This window comes from Prenolepis imparis, unplaced genomic scaffold, assembly GCF_030444845.1.
Source record: "Prenolepis imparis isolate NDT839.2.m4 unplaced genomic scaffold, iyPreImpa1.0 SCAF_2, whole genome shotgun sequence".
In the NCBI taxonomy this organism is placed as follows: Eukaryota; Metazoa; Arthropoda; class Insecta; order Hymenoptera; family Formicidae; genus Prenolepis; species Prenolepis imparis.
In genome coordinates, this window is record NW_028141160.1 from 18,766,717 (window position 1) to 18,785,644 (window position 18,928).

At 36.3% G+C, this 18,928-nt stretch overlaps 2 protein-coding genes across 5 annotated transcripts in view; one reads left to right on the forward strand and one right to left on the reverse strand.

Moving 5' to 3' along the window:
- Window positions 1-4,317: 4,317 nt before the first annotated feature.
- Window positions 4,318-11,513, forward strand: LOC145932931 (uncharacterized). Its single transcript, XM_083032157.1, is given in 15 exon segments — window positions 4,318-4,326; window positions 5,564-5,747; window positions 6,277-6,428; window positions 6,539-6,710; window positions 6,712-7,758; window positions 8,078-8,127; window positions 8,129-8,214; window positions 8,740-8,885; window positions 9,595-9,721; window positions 9,801-9,912; window positions 10,290-10,351; window positions 10,438-10,551; window positions 10,880-11,023; window positions 11,124-11,210; window positions 11,269-11,513. Coding segments are annotated over 15 exon segments (2,667 nt in total). The 3' UTR covers window positions 11,444-11,513.
- A 51-nt stretch (window positions 11,514-11,564) lies between these two features.
- Dyl (transmembrane protein dusky-like) overlaps window positions 11,565-18,928 on the reverse strand; it is a 57,384-nt gene continuing 50,020 nt past the window's right edge. For all 4 annotated transcript variants that reach the window (XM_083031499.1, XM_083031500.1, XM_083031502.1 and 1 more), the window contains 4 exons: window positions 15,433-16,208; window positions 14,914-15,231; window positions 13,854-14,175; window positions 11,565-13,547 (listed from right to left, as the gene is read on the reverse strand). In XM_083031499.1, the coding sequence (XP_082887625.1) occupies window positions 13,137-13,547; window positions 13,854-14,175; window positions 14,914-15,231; window positions 15,433-16,208 (1,827 nt within the window). In that variant the 3' untranslated portion in view covers window positions 11,565-13,136. The remainder of the gene's footprint in view (window positions 13,548-13,853; window positions 14,176-14,913; window positions 15,232-15,432; window positions 16,209-18,928) is intronic.

Genomic DNA, 18,928 nt, shown 5'->3' on the forward strand with positions numbered 1-18,928 from the left:
GATGACTCGAAGGCGATTATTATAATACCAATATAAGATTATTGAAAAATATCTGTATTTGTAATATCTGTAATAAAATAAATGAGAATATTGTTGACATGCTTTGGTTTAAAACTAACAATGAGCATAAAATATTTGCACTGAGCACGAACTGAAATGTTTGAATAGAGCATAGTACAACGTAGAATAAAGAACATTTATCATAATAAAAGCAACTGTATATAACTCAGCGTTATTCTCAACATTATTTCGAATTGCGGTGAATATTTTTAGACGCATCTCTGTTCTCATCTGCAATCAAGAAGGGAAACAGGATCAAAGGACTCACATTGAATTTCAAAACGACCGAATGAGCACCCTCGGGCCATGTAACCTGTCGAGTCCTTTACACATCGGCCACCAGGAAGTCATTTCTCGCGTGAGCGTCACCTTAATTAATGAAAGCTTTGAGAAAGAGACAAAAAGAGATATATGTGTATATAGAGAGAAAGAGAGAGAGAGAGAGAGAGAGAGAGAGAGAATGGACGAGCGAGTGACGGAAAGACAAGCATTGATAAGCGGAAGAACTATCCTTAAAAGAAGATCGTAGACTTTGGTGATAAATTCATCAGCGTACAGCTCCTCCTTCGGAAACGTACTCTTCGGAAATGCGCGTATTCACCGGTAATTACATGAAATTCGTTTCCTTTGATCGCCAACGAGATATTACGTTCCAGCCGTAAGAAAACCGCGTTAACGACCCCTTCCGCCCGCCTTCGCGTCTGAGGTAAAGTAAGCGGCGTGGATGCGTTAATTGAGGAACTCGGACGGGCGCCTCGGGGAACTATGTCCCTTAGGCATCGTGACGAGCCGACCCCGTGCCGGTTCTCTCTCTCTCGCAAAAATAATTGCGAATGGGTGATAAAGCGACGGTGAGGCGCTTTGTAATTTCCGCGGGCTTTGAGAAGGAGAGTCGCGTTAATTGAGTGAGATGGATAAAGAAACAAAAAAGAAGAATACAGGGGACCATAACCTGAACTCTCTTTTCAAGAGTAACGTAATAAGATACTTAATGCTCGTGCAAGAATTTTAAGTGAATTGTCTCGCTCGCGTAGCTGCAATATCGCTCAGAGGGAAGTATGCGCTTCTCTGTTCATCAATGTCGGTTAATTGTAATTCAATAGATTCTTTACCGTTTCTTTTTTTTTTTTTACATTCCTTTCTCGTCTTCTAATACTACTTCCTTGCTTTATTTTTCGTGAAATGAAATATCAACTACACACTCTTTATCGATCGCATTTGAAAATATAATTCATTTCCTTATTAATCAAATAATCTTGCAATTCTGAAAATACATTTCTTTGATTTATTATATGCGAATTTACCTCGTTGAAAAATTTTATATAGATTTTTAAATAATTCTTCATCATTTAAAAGCATAAAGTTAGTCGCTTTTATCGTTTTTCGATCATTTCCGTAATCGAATGTATAGTGCATCATTCGAGGATGCAATTCGCGCTCATCAATTTTATACATACACTATCAATCGCGCAAACCCATCAAGGTTGATATTTGATGAAAATCAGATTCGTATGCAATTACAGAACTGCATGTCGCGACGCAGAGATTAGTAAACTTATCAAAGTACTATTCGATATAACTAATTCCTATCGATTATCCTGTCCACTCTGCGCATACATTGAACATACTTTGAATTATTTAAGTAACATGCTGACACTATAATCGGCATTCACATTACCGCGTAAAAAATAAGTCATAAAGTTACTAGGTCAGCTTTAAAATAATCCTAATTGAAAGTCAATGCTAAATTCAGCACACATTCTACATTTGTGAAAAGTAAGGCATTCTATATATATTTTAGTAACTAGGTTTAAAGGTATCAATTTTAAAAGACACGATTAAAACTGAAATTTATCATGCAAAAGAAGATTAATTATGATTTAAATCTGAAATATGAGAATGAATAAAATGTTCGCGCGAATAAACATTTAACTCTCGTCAGAAATTCCGTATAATATTAATGAGCATCAAAATTCTGGTGAAATCTACGTAGCTCGTAATTTTTATGCGACCAACGTGTTCAATTCCTATAAAACTGCCAACCTGTTGTCACTCATCCAAATATATTCAGCAGACCATTAATAATACAAACAAATTGTTCTATAATTTCAATTAAATTATTGTCGAACTTGCACTTTTGCATTTTTGTTATTAATTATTGTGTCTAATGATTCAAAATATTATTTAAATTATCAGAAAATATTTATATAAAAAATCTATAATATAACGTAGAAAAATTAGATCTAAAATGAGGTCAAATTTGTTAAAAGTTATTCGTGCTGTTATAACGAAGAGATTCGTTCGCAAGTTCTAAAATGGAAAATCTAGAATCCTGGAATTTATTTAACAGCATCCAGACTCTCGCTGCTGAGAATGTTAGAATTATAAAGATGATTCGAGCGCTTTCACGGAGAGAAGAAGAGAGTTTATCGCAAATTTACCAACTTGGATACGTATATCTAACGCCTGATGGAATCCTCGAGTGGGTCTAAACATTCTTGCATGCGCGCGCGATTTCGCCGAGATGCAGATCCGCGCAACGCTCTCTTTCCTTCGAGCACGCGGTGCGAGCACAGCGGCTCTTTAAAAAAAGCTGCCAGAAACTTGGCATTTAAATTCCTCCGCTATATCGCAGGAAGATTATTCCACCGCGTGCTGGAACGTAGGCTCGCTCCGTTTACCTCTCACGGTTATTGCAAAGGACAAGAGGACTCTCATATGAGGCATTCCGCGTCACTGCTACACTCACGCGACGATATTAATATTGCGCCTCGCGATATTATATTAATCTAGAGTGTATGTACGTCGGAGCGCATACATGACTCCCGTGGGACGCGGGAGACCATTGAGATGATTCCGGGAGGTCGTAAAAATTCTAAGTGAACCTCTTCCTTTAACAGTGCCATGCGCAGGATCGTTTGAAGTATACGATTACTCGCGTTACGATAGCATTTCGTATTCCTGGAATTTATATCGTGGAAATATGGAAATTCAATTCATATAGAGGATCGTAAATACTCGGATAATCGGCGATCATAGAGCGCATCATGTTCCGACAATTTGTTATTTATCATATCGACGTTTTCTCGCGACTCGTTATTTAAATTTTAAATACATAAATTACATATACATGTACATACATATATTTCATTGCGATTATATCTTCCTTCCATTAGCATTATTATATAGCAAGTAGATGCTTAACAAAGATATAAGAATATTTATTTGTTAACTGTTTAATTTACTTAAAAATGAATATATGTATAATATGTTTAGATAAAGCGCACATACACATAAGCGCAATTATTTTCTAATGTCTTGGAAAATTAATTCATAATTGAAAATTTTATTTAATCTTGGCTCTTCATCTCCGCTATTCTCTTGTACTTTTATTTTTATCGCATTGCATTTCTTAACATGTGTATGTACAAATGTAGACAAAGTTTTTATTACGTTCTCTCTCATGTAAGCGATTGCACGCGCGTAGGGTCTACATACGCTTTAACGCGCTTGAAATTGAACACAAAAGCGCGTAAGATATGTTGATTTCAGCAACGCTATTTCTCTCGCCATTTTCCCTTTTCTTTTTCGGTCGGTATTCAAATGAATATTGTAGTTGCGCAGGAACGCGCTCGTATATAAAAGTGTGCGGAGACTTGTTTGGGGCAGCCAATAAATTATATCTGACGTCATAAAAAACTTTCAGAAGCACCAACGCGAATATTTGCTCTCTTATTTTTCTTGCGCCCTATTCTCTTATTCTTCCTAGAAATCAACGTAATTGATGAAAGGGCTTTCCACTTTTCAGTGCTTTATATGAACAACAAAACTTATCATCATATATTCTACGTGCATTGTAATACATTTAAACTTTAATAATATAATAAAATAAAAAACTTATATAAACGCGTAAATATTTTTACTTTATATTCTTTGGACTGTATATTTTTCATAAGATAAAAAAAGACCCTTAAATCGCAAAGTACTTCTATATATCATTTTTTTCCTAAGAATGCACAGTCTGCATACCTTATTAGCGTTGTAAATGGCACTGTAAACATAAAGGTGACTGCTGGCTATCGCGAAAATTGAAACAAACGCGGTTATCACGCTTCGTGTAACGAATGTCAGTTGTCGCCTGTCGGAGGCTCGTTTTATCGACAAAAAGTGTCACGAGAAGCCGACGATTTACGACCAAGATTGGTATCGGCGAAACAAATGGTATAACGGCAGACTGATTCGCCAGAAAGATTCGCCATGAAGCCCGTAATTCGCTCACAGTTGCGCAAAATTCCAACTGAACTTATTTAAAATTCGTCACTACGATGAATTTTTTGCACCAAAGCTTGCTGAATGTCAACGCTTCCGATAAAAAACGGAAGAAAAGAGATCGCATTAAGAATTACGCTATAACGAGGTGAATTTCTTTTTAAACTCTGTCAAATTAATTCTATTCGTTCCATAAATTGCCGAAATACAATTCAATTAAATTATATTTTTTAATCTTGAGACAATATAATATAACTCTCTATAACGTTTCTTTTTCCGAGAGTGTTTTTAATTTTATGGAATTATCTAGTCCATTTACATAGAGATTTTTAATTAATATGATCTATTTTTTTTATTTTATTCTTCTGCTTTTGGCAATAACCTGTATTATTATGTCAAACATTTTAATTCTTCTCTTTTGAATCAATATTCTATATATAATTCTATTTATCTAATTTATTGAACTCATTATTTAAGTTGACTTTAATGACTCATCATATCTTTAAATATATGTACTAAGACTCACTTTATTATTTATTTATTATATAAAATTACATTTTTATTAAACTTTTGTTAGATATAATTATTTATTTAAACTATCGGTTTATTAAGAAATTTATTTAATTCAAATTATTGATACCAAAAGATAGCACAAGTATGAAAACTATGTATGAAAAGCATCAAACATTATTTCAATCAAATTTGATGAATGAGTATCAATCGACAATAACGATTCTGGACTATTTCCTAAGAATATATAACATACTGAACAATTTTGTGGAATTTCTTGAGTAAGTAAATTTTTCTTTATCTCTTTTTATTATTTTATAATTTTATTCATAATTTTTTTCTTTTTATTCTTTATATTGTGCATTATATTATGCATCAATCGAATAAAAAAAGAACATCAAGACATGATAAGTCTCGTTTCAGATTTCATGAATTCAACTATTCTTCTGTTTATTATAAAAAAATACCATTGGAAGGAGCACTAGAAATATCAAATAAAATGATGGTATCAAGCATTCATGAAAATTTGTTCAAACGAATAATAAAACGGCCAGGTCTATTCGCAGATATTTTTTGTAATACATACTGTTCATCAACAGATATATCAGAAAAAATTGCGAACGAAGCAAGTATAATAAATGAAAAATTATTAATCATTAGTTCAAATAAAGATGTATTATATGTTATATGTTATTTCACAGAAAATTGTGTATAAATTTTTCAGATTGAAACTACGATAAAATATCTCATAAAATTGTCGAAAATAAAAAATTATTCAACACCGATGGGATCTATCTTGTTTGTGTTAGCTGATTTATCATATATCCCTGCGTCCAAAAAACTTCAAATCTTATCTGTGTTATTAAAAGAAGCAGCAAAAAATACGACATGCGAACAAATCGCTAAAGGTATTTTTCATTCTAGATAAAAACAGGATATCGTAAAAATATGTATGAATGTGTATGAGTCTGTGTAAACATTTATATCGAAAATTTATTTTATCAAAGATAAAAATGGCTATTAATACAAAAAAAATTGTTTTCGTAATATTTAATTTTTTATTTTTTTATTTCAATCTTTTCAAATTTAATTTTATATATACGACAATTTAACCTTATCGCATTAATTCTCTATAAATTGAAAATTGCCTATATAATAATGACTTGCAATAAGCACACGAAACTATTATATAAATATTTATACGTATTTTAAATAATTAATTAATTATCAACTATCATATACCGAATATAAATCTATCAAGTGCAATATTATTATACATTAAAACAGAATTACTTTGTTTTTTCATAAATTATACAAGCTAAGACTTACGCAATAAATATCTCTTATTTATTTTTATCACTATGCTTGCTAATTTTCAAGAGATGGCATTTTTTCACGATGCGTTTTGCATTGCATAAAATTCTTGTAATATTACAGGACTGCCGGCGCATATTCAGACAAAAACTCTCTTAAATCTCGCAAGTAATTTTATTCGCGAATGGGGAGAAAGACCATGTAAAACGCGATCCTATTTCAAAATTTGCAAATTCTGTGACAGTATTATCAACGACGAGACTCAGCAATACGAGGTATAAAAGACGAATTACATAATAGAATACAAGAGAAAGTTTTTTCCTCTTTGCAAGAAATTTATATTCGCGAGAATATTTTTTCCACTCGCTTATAAAATTTATTTTAGGAGAAATTTTGTTGCGTCGAAGCAGAACATTTCGATCGATTATTGAAGGAATGGCTCTCGCTACACATGTCACAAGTAATCTTTATTTCACTCATGAAATTATACTTATACTACAAACAGATTCACTTATCATTGTCTTATCCTTTTGTAGAATTCATCAAAATTAAAATCTATCAATCCTACTAAAGTCGAATACAAAATTAATTATTCCAACGAGAGTATTTTGCAAAAAGGTGATTTTACAAGAGTCGATAACATCACTAATGCAGGACCACAATTAGTCTCCTCTAGTAAAAATGACATAGCGACACTCGAGGATCACTACAAGAATCACATTGGCTCTCAATCGAAGACATATTCGAAAATACTTCGAAGAAATTACATGACAAACATCAACATAACGTTCCTTTTGCTTCAAAAGAAGTCGACTCAAGAAAAGTCAAACGTTTCATTCAATCGGTTGTCGAAATGGGTCAGCGTGCCGGAATCGCCACTGATCAATGGCAATCATTCGCTTCGGTACGAAAATGCAAGAGCGTCGACAAGTGGAGCACGTAGTGAGGCCCGTATAAGAAATACCGGCACAGAAACGAGAAGAATACGCGAGAAACGTGACAATAATCCGTATCAGCGCAAACTCGACGAGGTCGAAGATAAGGATCGACAAGATCGCCGCTCGACTCAACGTGACGTGCAAGAAGAAACGAACAGATCGTGGATCGCGGCTGGAAAAACACGAAAAGATGGAGATACGGTGGAAGGGAACAGCGGGAATCCCGGTAAGAATCCTTATCAACATCGTCGCGTGGAGGAACGCGAGACGCGATTGCTGGATAACGGGGCGCAGAAGATCGGCCGATTGGATCGGGTTGAGGAGAAGAGCGCTTCGATGGAGACATCGGGGAAACCAGCGAAAAGGCCCGAGGTAAAGCAGAATGGGAATGGTAGACGCGATCGACACGAAAACGAGGAAACTACCCGCCGAGATAGGAAGAAAGAAGGGGAGGATAAAGACAAGAAGGAAGGAACGGTGCTCCTAAATAAGAATAAAGAGCCTGGAAGTAAGAAAGCGACAGTTTCGCTTGACAACGCGGAAGAGGGACGCTTTGCCGTTAATGAAGAGGGAAAACTTCCTACAAATGATGAACAACGCAAAGCTGCTTCAACCGAAAGAAGATACGATCCTGAGGAGGCGAGAAAATGGAGAGTTAATAGCAAGTGTCTACAAACATTTTTATAAAAAAAAAAACAATAAAACAAAAAAAAAGAAAGAATTGCACAGATTACGAAAAAAATAGTATAATATTTTTTTTTGTTTGATGTAAAAAATAAATTTCGCGTGATTTAATGTGTGCAATGCCATCATAATAAAATGCTAATAATGAAAATACCTTACTAAAGTTAACTAAAATAATTTCTAATAATTTAGTATTATGCTTTTCTTGTGCTATCGCACAAATCGCATTATCAATCGCGTGAAATGCAATGTGGTCGATTCTCGTTACCAGATTCCAGTTATGGGAAATTACTGTTTTGCAGACCCTTCAAATTCGATCGAGTATCAATTATCGAACCCGCATTTTGTGGAACCTTGGCTGGACTCAGTTGCCTGTTACCAAAATCATGAGAAAGATCGTACAGTATCAAGCCAAACCGGCAAAATCCAATCTAAATTGGTAGGTGATATTCATATATATTTATAAAAAAATAATATAAATATAAAATATGAAAATAATATGCTTTTTAAATAGTAAGCAATATAATAATATTTTAAAATTTATATATATGTATATATACATATATAAATTTTTAAATATTATTATATTGCTTATATAAAATATATAATATATATTACATATATATTAATTATATATTAAAATTAATATGTACTAAAAACAAAGATTAATGAGGATAGTCCAATATTGTGGCTAATTAGATAAATTAGTAGGTGTTAACGTTAAATTAAGCAATTAGAAAGCAAACGGGCTGAACATTGATTACATTACAGTCAACTTCGCAAAAAAATTTCGTGATTATTCAGTTACTAATGAGTAAGCAATTAGGTCGACGAATAAAGCTGATCAGACACCATTGCAAACGAGCATGCTCTTTAACATTTTCTCATTGCTCTTTAACAATTTGAATTATATAATATTCCGTGATTAACTACTGAATAATTAAGTAATTTATCTGTATATTAGGTCCAAAAAATACAGACACAAAGATACGAAATATTATAAAGATGGATTGATGCCATTTTTGAAATTCCATCCTGATGGTTCCGGCGAGTTATTTTATCCCAACGGGATATTAGCTATTAGAGTTTACAAACCAGAAAACCGCAAATGTAATTGAGTTATTTACATAATGCGACTTATACAGAGTATTCCATCACTATTATCTCTAAATTTTTTATCTATAGATTTTTTGACAGATTTCACGTAATTTTTTTTTAAATAAAACAAATAATAATTAGTTAAATAATAATAATTTTGATAATTTAACTTGACGCATTATAAAATTACATGACAATTAATTAAGTATCAAATTAGATTTCTATTAAATTAGATTTCTATTAAATTATCAGAATAAAAACCATAAAGCTCTGATTATATTATATTATTAAAATAATTTTTGATTTGTACGGGTCATATATGAATAACATTTTCATGTCTCGGTAAATAAAATAATTGTCACACACAAATGTCTATCTGTGTTGTCACATATATTTTCTTTTGTCATCTATTATCTAATTAATATTTGATAATTTTGGAGCGGTCTCTAATTGGAGTATATTGTATATATACATATACAATTTATACACAATACAATACAGCAAAATTTCGAAGTTATCATCATCCATCGAAAAATTAAGTATAAATATAAAAAAAATAATAGTGATTTAAAATGTTTAATATTTTTCAAAATTATATTGACAATTGTTAAATTGGATTAATCAATTTTCGACTGGCGACGATACTCTTAAATACATTTCAATCTATTGAGAAAACCGGCCTTTGGGCAGATTTAAAAAAATTACTGCTATCGATTTCAAGACGATATGTATACTGTGTTCACGCCAGGAGGCAAAGACGCATTAAGGATCGAAAGGGGGTCCCAGATCTTGGCGATATTCGACACTATGGGACACGGTGTCGTTTTCGACGTGGACGGCGCGGCGAGGTTTGAAAAAAGAATTTACAAAGAATGTTTAATTACTGTCGAGCCTCTCTCGTTCGACCGATTCCAATTACTTTCGCAGGCTGTCCTATAACCAAATCGGAGGAATTTTTACGGACAATCCCGCGGATCTGCCCCTCATTTGGACCTGGAATGCCAAGCCGAGAGAGTCGATACTCGAGACTGTGTACACGGTAGGTGTGAACGCGTTTACCCGAGAGTTTTTCCCACTTTTCCGCACGCGTATAGATTTTCGATCAATCATGAATAAGCGAACGGAACTAAAACTTTTCATCTTTCTTAACTTTTCCATCGGATTACGGATTACGGATTGAAAATATGCGAAAGCAACCTTTATAAATGTATATATACGCCGTTCCTAAGTCTTGTAAACAAAGTATTATAACTTGAATTTATCCAATCGATTTAAAAAGTCTTTTGTAAAAAAAAATGAAAAGTGAGTGCCGTCGATATTTTACGCAAAATTTAGTATTCCGAAAAGCTTTTATCGATACATTATATGAAATGAACGAAATAAGCTTTTTCTTTTTTCTTTCTTTGAATACTGCAGGAAAGACCGACCGACTGGTTACAAATGGAATTTTTCTCCGCGACAAATAAATCAGCGGAAAGGTGAGTCGAGGGTTTATATACATATATATAGAGCAGCGATATTTATGCGCGGCACGTTCCGGTTACGTTTGGTTGGCTCCGCACAGTTCCGGAAATGTTAAGACACCGGTATCACCGTCTAGCTCGAGAAATAAGGAAAAGAAGGTCGTCGAGGTGCAGAAACCTGTTGTCGAGGAACGACACGAAGAGGTCGGAAACAAGTATGTCAAAAAAGTAGAGCGAATTCTATCCAAACAAAGCATTCTAATTATGCGATATACTACTTTCCTGGAGATAAATTACAGCAGTGTTTCACTTAGAGAGCGCATCATTTAATTATTATTATCCTACTCAAAATAAATATACATATAAATTATGAAAATTCATATAAATTGTTGTGAGAAAAATTTTCTTTATTGTTAATTGTAATTGCAGAATATATATTTGTAATCTACTAATATTTCCAATGTAATAATAATAAAAGTAAAAAACAAAAAATATATATATCATTCTGCAATTATAAATAATTAATTATCGATGTACTTCTAGATCGAATGGCAACCAAGATTTTCCTAAAGAGGACATTTATCACATAAAAATGATTGGCATGAAATTAAATGAATTTCTTAACTTGCGAATCATCGATCAAAAAAACATCAATTTACGATTTTCTGCTAAAAATAGAAACATCAGGTGTTGCGATTATTTTAATCGAAATATTTCTCTCGAAGATGTTAATTTTTATTATTTTGTAATTTTCCTTGCTAATCATCTCGATTTTTTTATTTTATAGGATAGAATTGGGGACAATTTTGAATTTTAAAAAAGAAATAGCATGTTCTACGATAGAAGCAAGCGATTGGAAAAGCGATATGCTAAGGTATAAGCCAATAATAAATAAAGTAAATTTCAAAACTATCATAAAAATTATGTTGCAGATGTCGATTCCAAGAAAATTTGTCCAAAACATTGGAATCGGATAGCAGTCTGTACGATTTAGCTAAGGAATATCGAAAAGTAAAAAGATTCGCGAAACAACGTAAAGTTATGATTGCCAAATACAAACCTTTCTCCAAGAAGACTGTTTTCACTCGTTGTAAAGTGAAGCACTAATACTAGAAGCTATACATAGTTGCAGAAATGCATAGTTCCAAAAATATTAAAATTGTTTTCGTTGTTTCAATGTAATATAAAGGATGTATAAAAGATAGTTTAAGGAAGAGAGGGACCCAGATTTTATATAAATAAAAATGATCATGTAATTAAAATAATTCTCAAACAATTAATTGTTATCGTAACGGATGTTCGTGAATACACATTTCTCGCGCTGATATAATAACGCATACAACACACATTTATTGCATGTGTGATGTTATGCGTCTCACGTATACATTGTTAGTGTGTACGAACGTTTGTGTTGTATATGTATGCATGATGTATGTATGTTTATGTATACGTGTGTGTGTGCTTAAGACACATACGTAAAACATATTCCCAATTTCCGGGAATATTCCTAGACGGATAACTTAAGTACTAAGCGAAGTAGGAAGGATCGTAGAATTTTGATCAATAAATTAGGTTAGATCGATCCGGATGTAGAGTTAAAAAAAAGAAAGAGAATATAGAGAGAAATATATAGATAGAGAGATAATAAATAGAGTCCCTTGTCGTTGAATCTCTGAAACGGCTTAGCGAACGTTCGTTTCAACGATCGAAGGAGTCGATTCTTCGCTCTGAATTAAACTTTTAAAAGACAGGCATTGCGTTTGGACGACTTTCTGCAACGAGCCAATTTCGAGACAAACATGTTTACCGGGGAGCGTTCGCTGAACCGTTCGAGATGTCGAGAACGCGAAATAATACCGTCGAGCACCGCTGTCAACGTCGACGTATGACGTCGAGCGTCGCGACGCGCGCTTCTGCGCGCGAATCGCCGACGCGGAGTATGATAAAACGCGACGCGATACGATAAAAACGATGAAGAGAAACGCACTCGTTCAAGTATACGATGCGTGTATAAATAATAGCGTGTAAACACACACGGTAAATCAGAAAAGAGACGCGAGACAAGCGGGTCCTGAAGGGCCATCTGACTACCCGCACGATTTATTTACAATGCCCTCCTAGAGACTACTCTGGCGATTGCGAGTGATCTCTCGCTTCCTAATACCGAGGACGGATACTGTTGACGACGTAAAAAATATACGTTGATTAGTATCGCGCTGCGGTGATCACGAAGCGTTACCGGAGATCGACTCGCGATATATTTATTATCACTGTGGCGCGCGTTTCATCGATCGCGAACTAATCGGTAGAGAAAAAAAGAGTGATTCCGATGGTGAACGATCGGTGAGACGCGCGTTAGTGTAGCTTTTCTCATTTACCTTCCTCTCATTCCGCTTCTCCATTTCTTCATTAAGTTCTGTTCGTGCTTCCGGGCTTCTTATTTACATGCTTACTCAAAGATCCACCTCGTACGATCGCACTCACGTTTTCTCGATCGATAGCGATCTAGTCGTTGTTCCTCTGGTTTCGACGAGCGCGATTGACGCAACTAGACTAGACACGAAGCTACCATGATGGAAGAGGAGAGAGAAGAGAGAAATGCGATTCTTTTTTGCAACTTTTGACAAGGAGAATCTCCGACGTGTCACAAGTTTCGGATGAAATAGTGTCGCGATGCGGTATCCCAAAGTATTGCCGGTCGATTCGAGGTGGACGATCCTCTGGAGAAGGGGACTCCGTCGTCGTCCTCCTCTCCTGCGGCGAGTCCTTGTTTTGATTCTGCGCACCATATGCTGCCGCTTCAATTGGCGACCTTGACGAACTCCGGATTTGGCACGCTGCAGTTCTCCGGCACGTACGCTGGATGTACGAAACCAGTTCCACCTATCGCGGCGTTCTTACGGTCCACAGCGCGCACCCTGACGAAGAGAAAGGCCGCCACCAGGGAGGCCACCACGACCACCAGCAGCAGCATCACCAGACCGCCCACGAAACCAGGCAGACTCATGCAGATCGTTTCTGGATCGGTGGACGCGCTGGCGTTCTGTATCACCACGGTGGTGTCGTTGCTGGAATTCGTTGTGCCCAGCGCAAAATTGACGTCACCCGGCGCGACCACTTGGATGATCCTCGAGGTATTCACGTCCGTCATCTCCTGCGCCGCTCGTTTGTACACGTGGGTGGAGAACAGGGTCACCGTGTGATAGATATTCTGAAAATCGAGGATAACCGTTCTAATGTCGGAGAATTCGCATCATAGTAGGATACCAAACGGTACCATAGAACGCGTCATTGATAATGTATTCGCGATGAGCGTACGTTGTCGGCAAATTGGAAGAAGATACTTTACGTTAATTAGTAAAAAAAAAAAACTGCTGAAAGAATCTGAAGAAACTGTACTTAAAATTTTTACTTTGATCTCACATTCATTGTTTCGATATATATATTAGTAAAAAATAGATTCAAAGGCACACACACACATACACACACACAATTAAAGAAAGGAAAAATCACTTACACTATCGTCGTCTTCCAACTCGTGCGGCTCGCTGTGCCTTCGCCTCCTGGCGCCTCTGAGCTCGGCCGGGAAACCTTCGACCGACCTCGGTCGACCTCCGAGGATGGCTAGGTTACCTTCAAGCTCCTCCGTACCAGCGGTATCCTTTCGCTTCACAGTCTGGTACGCCGCCGGGTAGCCGGGTAGAGGAGGCGGAGGGAGATGGATATTGTCCTGGGGACTCTGGGGTGAGCTGCTCGCCGTAGCGTCGCCAGGCGTAGAGCTGGGTGAAGAGGACGAGGTCTGCGCTTGCGGCGCCGGAACCACATCTGGATTCGGTTCGCTGCGGACAGAAATTAATTTGTTGTAATATTGTTTTGCAACGATCCCCTCTCATATTCCTGCTAAAGAATAATCTTCTATTTTAATTGAAATCATTTATATTTAAACATTTATTATACAAATAATTAAATATAATATTATAAACAAATAATATTAAATATATAATTTATTTTACATCCAGTTTTGATAAATGTATATTAACGTCATGTGTTTATGTTGGAAATTTTATTTCTCGATTTTCACTATTATTTTGAAGAAAATGTTGCTTGTAATTTAATCTAATTATTTATATCAATATATTATATCTTGCTCCGAAAAGTGCATGTTTTTGAATAAAATATTCAAAAAATATCTCATAAAAGCATGCATAAAAATTATAGGAAAAATCCGCACAATAATTTGAAAGAATATTTTTGATTTTATAATATATTTTATATTTTAATATAATTATATAATTTAATAATTATTAATATAATTATATATTTTTTTAAATATTTATATATAATTGTTATAATTATAATTAAATGTTAATTATTTAATTATTAAATATTATATGTAATTTTATATATATATTTCTAAATAAAATTAAATATTTTCTATGGAAATTATAAATTTTTAGCAAGAGGAAATTCTAAATTCTTAACGCGATCTGACAGATTTCCTTTTGCGTTAGTTGGTAAATCTCAATGGACACTTCGTAGAAAAGCTTTCTTCAAACAGTAATTATGCTCTCTCTCACCTGTACGCTCCAGCCGGTCCGCTGGGATGTCGCGGATCCGGATAAGCCGGTGGCACGCCGTATTCGGGCACAGGCGGGGCACCGTATTCCGAAGAAAGACCTTGCGAGACCGGTGCGCCATATTCGTGAGAAATGCCAGCGACGGGTGCTCCATACTCGAGACCAGGATGTCCACACTTAGGCTCGGGGCAATTGTATCGGCAAACTTGAATCACGCACTGGAAGTGGACGTTCATGCTGTCGGGGAACTTGAAGGCCTGGAAGTAGGCGAAGCTAACAACGGACGCGCTCGGGCCGAAGTTCTTGATCTTCTGGAATCTATAGAAAAAACAGCCTCGTTAGTCTGCTCTCTCTTGGAAGTCATATCAATTCTCTAATTCACGCATATATTATATGCAGAAAGAGAATTATTTCATATGCAGAATATTTCTTACATTATTATAATATTTATTTTATATTTTATATTATCATGAATAAAATATGGATGATTAGCAATATTAAATTAGATGTGGCACTCACCTGGACATGATCTTCGGCCTGACGACGCAACCATACTGATCGACCAGCTGAATCGGTGCCCTCTTGCCGTCGTGGGCGACGCAATTTCTCACCAACATGTCAAATTTATTCTCGTCGTCCTTGATGGCCAGCACCATCGTCATGGTCTGACCGATCTTCACGATGCCGGACACCTCGCTGGCCCACGGACCCTTGCCAACCTGTATCTGCATCCAACACTGCAGGTTGTCGCCGAGAAAGTTGGCTGTCACGGCGTGCAGCATGTCGACCTGGAACGGCCGGAAGGTGACCGCCTTCTCGTAGAAGTCGTACCAGGTGCAACGCAGCTTCCTCGCTTGATCCCACACTTCCTGCACGTACGGGTCGTATTGCACGATGATCGTGTTCTCCACGTAGCTGCCGGACGGCGTCGGGGCGCCATAAGCCGCGACGTTGTGATTCGCCGACGAGCTCATGCCGCACGCGTTGAGGAAGATCTCGAAGGTCGCGCTAAGGTGGCCGGTGCCGGGTTTGAGGTGCACGCAATGCGGATCCGAGTAGAAGCCCTTGCTGAAGATCATACCGTAGAACGGCCGATCGAACTCGATGTTCACTCGCATGTGCGTCTTCTCGCACTGCACCTGCAGATGCTTGATCTGCGGGGTGTCGGGCGACGCCAGCGGCCAGTTCTCCTCGTGGACCGCCGGCGGGCCGTACTGAGCCGGGGCCCCATAGACTGATCTGTGTTCCAGAGGTAGCGCGCTGCTGTCGACCAACGGTGCTTCGCTCCGTACACCCTGATAACAAGAATGAATAACGAGTCTTGAGACAACGATCGAGAAAAAAAGATATTTATCATTATTAAATTTATAATATTTAATTATTTATATTTTCTTGAATTTATAATATTTAATTATTTAATAATATAATAAATTTATTAATTTTTATTAATTATTTATTAATTAAAGATATAAGCAGTCTATTTAAAGAGCGATACAGGTAAATGTAGACAACAAAACTACATATAAAAATATTAAGATATAATAATGCGATTAATCGTGAAAATTGCACCGTAAACGCATTTATATTCTTTCGAGGTACAAAACGTAGATGTTTGACTGAAACTTTTTCAATCTGCTTATCAAGTAAACAAAGCGCGTGAAACGAATATGACACAAAATTGTGTCGCAACTTTGAAGAACTTATTCAGCCGCGTTGGAACAATTCCGAGAGACAATAAAGCCCTTTTCGAGACCCTGCACGTACATGTTTCGAAATCGCTCTGCGGTTCTTATAACAGGCATCCAACTAAAGTTTCGACAGAATCGCATTAAATCGTGACGAAGGGCAGAGCGATTCGCCGTCTTTCTCGAGTCTTTTCCTCCGACGAAAAGCTTTCGACACACGCACCGATCTTTCTGGAATTACAATGAATGACGAGTCGCAGTCCCTCCCTCTCGTCGACACACTCTTCATTCCCTCTGGCACGATGCGGAAGCGAGACTGTATTAGGAATTCCACGAATGTTTTCGGCCGTTGCGACCTTTGGCAACGGAATGCCAATCGAACACGATTTACGGTGCACGAAATTCCGTAGAATCGCGGAAAGAAAGTACTCTGACCTTGAGAAAGGCGTCTCCGAATCCTCCTTAAAGTTCGTTACTGAGGACGAGAGAATCTGTTCGACGTACGTGAACAAGAGGTATTTATTCTTCGCTGTACATTTTCCTTCTTCCTCTCTCTCTCTTATACAAGCTTTATTTTTTTTAACGAGTAAGTATGCGCAAAAATAAATTCTAATTAAATTATAAGATACTCTCATTCTTAATAAATCAATTTATGTCTCATTGAGCAGCAGAGATTTCAAGTCATAATAATACAAGTATTGTGCTATTGAGAAGATTATTTTTTAATTTTTTTTTTTTTAGTAATATTCTCGTAGTTATCAATAATCCATTTGCACTTCAAAGCGCGATTCAATCAATTCTTATGACGTGCTCTGTAAATATTAATCTTCTGATCACACAACAGCACACGCTACGATCGATGTATACAAGCCTGGATCCGCGTCGTGAATCGAATGATGTCGATGCTTTTGTGCCGATACATACCAGGTACCGTATGTTAATAATGCTTGAAAATATGCTGACAAAAAACGTGACCGAAAACATGTGTACTGTTAGCCAAAGGAGGAGCATTCGTCGAGAGAGCAATCGAATACGGGCTTATATGTTCGGAAGGTCGGCCGGCTCCCTCGGGCAATTTTTTGTATTCCGATTTGGCGCAGAGTTGCAGAAACGTAATTATACCTGATGCGTATATCGAAACAAGTGCGTCTTCACTTCTGCCGAGGGAAATCGTTCTAAATGCAATTTTATTTCGTGTAGCAGCGTACCGCATTCTCTTACGCTTTTCCTAATTTGACACGCAACTCTAAACACATACACACGTACACGCATATATACACACTGCTTCGTCATTATTTTAATATCTATTTAAAATCTAGCATCTGTAGCGTTTTCTATTTGATACGACACGAATTCACTCGCAAACTAACACATTAACGACTGAAAATAAACGTACAATTAACGTGCCAATCGAAGGATAGCGATCATAAATATAGTCTCAGATAATATTTGCGTGCTAAGATATCATGTTTCATTGTGTATAAAAAAATATATATAAATATTGTATATTCAGAGATATAACTGTATAAAATTAGATCGTTGTGTGCCAATTGCAACAGTTTTCATTATAAGCTAATTACAGAAATCAAACGCTCGCGTTTACGCATGCGTGATCGTAAACTAGACCGCATAAATCTTAACAGCGTACAATTGATACAGACATTAATCTTTAGACAACACAACATTAATTTGCACCTATATAATTATTTTATCAAATATGTATATGCACATGTGAATCATAAGCCGCGAAAAGAATTATTTTCAAAACGACCGATTTTAGAGGATATTGCAAGAATTGAAACTTAATAGGAATCGAGTCGAATTATTTGAGAAAATCTTATCCTCCAATCTCAAGACAGAAAAATTCTATTTTCTTCGTATCTCTTGATCTCTTACTCGTTTCGATAACACGGTTATAACTTCCCGGAAAAACCGAAGCAGTTATCCTCATGTACTGTAATTTGGCGAAGCAAACAGGAGACCAGATCGTTTTAATCGTCGGGCGGTATCAATCGTGACAGCCGGACAGTCGACGATTCACCGAGCAGATCGGCGGTATACCTGTCCGTTTACTTGTTCTACTTGCATCTACATTTCATCATTAGACTCGCGAACTCCTTTTAGATAGAAAAAATACCGGTACATCGAAATCGCTACGCAATTGTAAATTGTTGAAGTTAAATAAATGCGACCGGTCTCTCTCTGTCTCTTTCTCTCTGCCAGTCTGCCGAATTTCCTACGCGAGTATGAGAACGAGTGATATAGGTCAGAATATAAAATCCGAGCCAATTAGTCCGTGAATCTTCATGAATAATATATCCCGGCTAACT